Source organism: Crocuta crocuta, unplaced genomic scaffold, assembly GCF_008692635.1.
Source record: "Crocuta crocuta isolate KB4526 unplaced genomic scaffold, BGI_CrCroc_1.0 scaffold978, whole genome shotgun sequence".
In the NCBI taxonomy this organism is placed as follows: domain Eukaryota; kingdom Metazoa; phylum Chordata; class Mammalia; order Carnivora; family Hyaenidae; genus Crocuta; species Crocuta crocuta.
Genome location: NW_027530876.1, coordinates 454,230 through 458,064, shown reverse-complemented (window position 1 = coordinate 458,064; position 3,835 = coordinate 454,230). Strand labels below are relative to the sequence as shown.

The following is a 3,835-nucleotide window of genomic DNA, read 5'->3' as shown; positions in this document are numbered from 1 at the left end:
ATGCGGCTTGCAAGGCCCACCCCAGAGCCCACTTCCTTCCCCGATGACCGAGGGAGAGCCAAGGCAGAAGTCGCAGTGGAAGACCTCAGTGACAAGACCCATGCCGAGCCTAGGGAGCGGCTGCAGCGAGAGGGATGGGCCCGGCCAGCTGGGCTGCCCTGGGAGAAGACGCTGTGCACCCCACCCTGCAGGTGTGCGCCCGGCCCAGACCCCAGAGCCCCTCCGGCTCAGGGCGCCCCAGACTGGAGGCACACAGGCCGCCCGCCCCTGCCCCCCATTGGCATTGGGAGAATAAAGCAAGCTGCCTTTTTGAGGTGACTCTTCGTCTGTGTTCATTCTCATTGGGCCGGGAGAAGGGAAGAGTTTTGGGGGGCGGGCACGGTGGGCAAGGCATGGGTCCATTGAGAGCTATGCTCTGTGCTTTCTCTATGTGTCACTTAGAACACCAAGGTCTTCTGAAGTCCATCATGTACGCTGGGAGGAGGCACGACAGTCACCTTAGTTATTTCACAAGTGTGACGTGGTCACAGGGGCGATGCTCGGATGCAGGAAGGGTGGCAGAGGCCTGGCTTAGTGCTGGTGGCAGGCCTGTCTCCGGCGTGTGGGTGAGGCCAGCGCTGCTGGTCGTGGAACCCTTGAGAAGTGGGCCCCGCCTCCCCATCCCCCAGCTCAGGAAGCACCCTAGAAGAGGCAGGGAGCTGGGAAGCCCTTTTTTATTTTTAAGTATTCTTATTTTGAGAGAGAGAGCGCGCGCACAAGTGGGGAAGGGGCAGAGAGAGAGAGAGAGAGAGAGAGAGAGGGAGGGAATCCCAAGAAGGCTCCACACTGTCAGCTCCAAGCCCAATGAAGGGCTCGATCTCACAAACTGTGAGATCAGACTTGAGCCAAAACCAAGAGTCGGATGCTTAACCTACTGAGCCCCCCCAGGCATCCCGAAGCTGGGAAGCTCTTGAAGGCACAAACTTCTCCTCATTTGGGGACCCCCACAAGGCCTAGCACGGAGCTCGCTGAGTAAACGTCTTGGGCCAGACAGATGAACATCTGGGTGGTCACAGAGGACCCTTCCATGATGGGAAGTCCCAGAGGGGCAGCCAAATGCTCGAGGTTCCATTCAGGGCAGCATGTAGGCACGTGCTGAGTGCTGGGTGGGGGACAAGGGCCCCAAAGACTGCAACTGGGAGCCTGGCTTGTGGTGTGCGCGGTGCCCCTGGGGTGGGTGGCGCAGCAGGCAAGGAGCTGCCTCCTGAACACACGCAGGATGCATTAAAATGCTATTGAGGGGCGCTTGGGTGGCTTAGTCGGTTAAGCGTCCGACTTTCGCTTAGGTCATGATCTCGCGGTTCGTGGGTTTAAGCCCCGCGTCGGGCTCTGTGCTGACTGCCAGCTCAGAGCCTGGAGCCTGTTTCAGTCTGTGACTCCCTCTCTCTCTGACCCTCCCCNGGGGGGGGGGAGGATAAGAAAGCTTGCTGGTGCAAAGGGGCAGATGGGAAAGGAGGGGGCTGGGGCCACAGGCTTCCTCAGCCCTCCTAGGCCTCTGGAGCCCAGCACTAGGCCCATCTGTTCCTCCAGAGGGGACACTTGGGTCCCAAACAGGCCCCGTAGACGGTGGGGCTCCAAAAGCCTGGCCCTGGCTGCACGAACACTGGCTGGAGGACAATCGGAGACTAAGGCCAACTGTTCCCAGCGCGTCCCTCTCCAGCTGCTGGGACGGCTCCCACTTTGGTGAATCTGTGGCACCGCTTGCTGCGTGAAAGTGGCACTAGGGCTCCTGGGAGAAGTGGCACCAGGAAGGCCAGCAACCCTTAGCTGTCGCTGGCCTGGAACGGACCTCACATTTGGGTCCTATTGCCATGGAGCAGAATCAAAGAGCCACCCGTCCGCCCTGCCTGCCCTGCACGGGCTGCTGGCAGAACGGGAGAACCCCTCCCCTTTCACTCTGTGGCAAGAAGGGCAGCCCCAATCAAGCAGGCGCCCCTTGCGCTCCCATGGCTGGTTTCTCCGAAATTCAGAAAGCCATCAGCCAGTGGCCCTGGCCTGGCCTGCTGCTCAGGGGACACAGCCTCCTGCTGGACCCCTGCTTTCGGGAAGGAGCCTCCACTCCTGCCTGTCACTTCATTCCAACCCACTGCAAGGACTGAGGGGAAAGGAGCAGGGAGAGGCTGGTATCCCCTAGTCTAGAGGAGGTCCCCAGGCAGTCCCAGGTCAAGAGCCGCCCTCCACACACCCGGGGCCTCCTAGTGCCACAGAGCTACGTGCTCAGGGGAGACAGGGCACCGAGACAAAGGGCAAGGCAAACTGGAAGAGGCTAGTGACTGGCTCCTCAGAGACGTGAGGGCTCACGTCACCTTTCCGACTTCCTGTGCCTCCTGCGCATCCCTCCGGACACCATGAAGTGACAGCATGGGGGTGGGGTGCGGGACCTGGCGTGACCACTCCGCCACCACCAGCTCTGGCGGCCTCGGCCGCATCAGTGAGCTCGGGGAGTCCACGGTGCCCCCACGGCAGCAGCGAGTGAAGGACTCAGGAGCGTGGCTCGAGCCCAGGACTCCACACGGGCGCCACCGCACACACACGTGCTACAGGCCGCTGCGGTCCAGGGAAGCCGGGGACGGCCCCTGACCTTCTCTGGGAAGTTGCCTTTCTGCCGGCAGGTCAGAGGGCCCCCTCCCAGGTGGGCCACAGAGACGCTGCTGAGGAGCGGCTGCACGAGGGCAGAAGAGAACGAGGGTGTCCCCTCTGCCAGAAGCCAGCATGCGCTGGGTGGACGGGCAACCCCACGCCCTGCCCAAACCTATGCAGGCAGCTGGGAGACGCCAGGGGGCACCGGGCAGGGAAGGCCGAACTGGGAGCCAAGGGAGGGGAGCCTGCTGTGGCCGAGTGTGAGACATGCGCGCGCACACACACACACACGAGGCAGGGGGGCTCCAGCCACAACCCCACGCAGGGCCTGCACCATCCGGGTGGATAAGGGTACCAGCGGTCCCGCTCTGCCCATGCGCAGAACGCACAACAACAAAGTCAGGAGCCCACGTCCTGAGTACCGGTGACAACCAGCAACTGTTTATTGAAAGTAGCAAGGAGGACCCCGGGTGCCACCTTCAAGACTGGATGTGACTCTTGGCACTGAAGGCCAGATAGTAGATAACCAGGCCGATGGCTGCAGCCAGCACCTCGGTGGACACCCAGGGTCCATTCCAGGTGCCCTGCAAGAAAGGAGACCAAAGCTGGCTCAGGGGAGAGAGAGGAAAGGAGCCAGCCAGCCCCGGCCACCCTCCCTCGAGGGCACAAAGGCACACTGGCCAACTCCCAGCCCAACCCCGCCCCTCCAAAAGGGCAAGGCTCGCTGCGTGCGACCTGCTTCTCCTCAGCCCACTCACCCGATGGTCCACACTGACTGTGAACAGGGGTGGGATGATGGAAATGTCCTCGTTATTTCTCTGAGCCTGCAAGGAGATGCTGGGGTCAGGGGNGGAGAGCCGAGCAAGCGAGAAACACGGACGGTGCGAGGACAGGCATGGCAGCTGGTCAGGAAGGTGCCCACCGGGTCAGCCTGCTCGGTGAAGGCAGGGCCCCAGGGGCCTGGAGCTCGAGGAAGAGGGACTACAGGGAGAAGGTGGCTGTGGAAGTGGGGCGCACCCTCCCTCCTGCAGGCCCGGGCAGGGCTCCGGGTCACTGGTACTCACCTTCCTCAGCAGGCTGTAGGATTCCTCGTCGAAGAATCTGACCTCATAGGTGCCTGCATGGGCACTCTTGTGGTCTAGGCTCCAGGACACCTGGGGCGGGTAGGTTTGGCGGGGGGTGGGCACAGTGGGCACATCCAGGCCCCCTGCCGCTC

The 3,835-nt window shown here is 62.4% G+C and overlaps 1 protein-coding gene across 1 annotated transcript in view; it reads right to left on the bottom strand.

The window, feature by feature from the left end:
- Positions 1-3,031: 3,031 nt before the first annotated feature.
- Positions 3,032-3,835, bottom strand: part of SSR4 (signal sequence receptor subunit 4) — a 2,518-nt gene continuing 1,714 nt past the window's right edge. The window contains exons 5-7 of the mRNA XM_077769607.1: positions 3,684-3,773; positions 3,378-3,443; positions 3,032-3,203 (exon numbers count right to left, since the gene is read on the bottom strand). Of these exons, the coding sequence (XP_077625733.1) occupies positions 3,099-3,203; positions 3,378-3,443; positions 3,684-3,773 (261 nt within the window). The 3' untranslated portion in view covers positions 3,032-3,098. The remainder of the gene's footprint in view (positions 3,204-3,377; positions 3,444-3,683; positions 3,774-3,835) is intronic.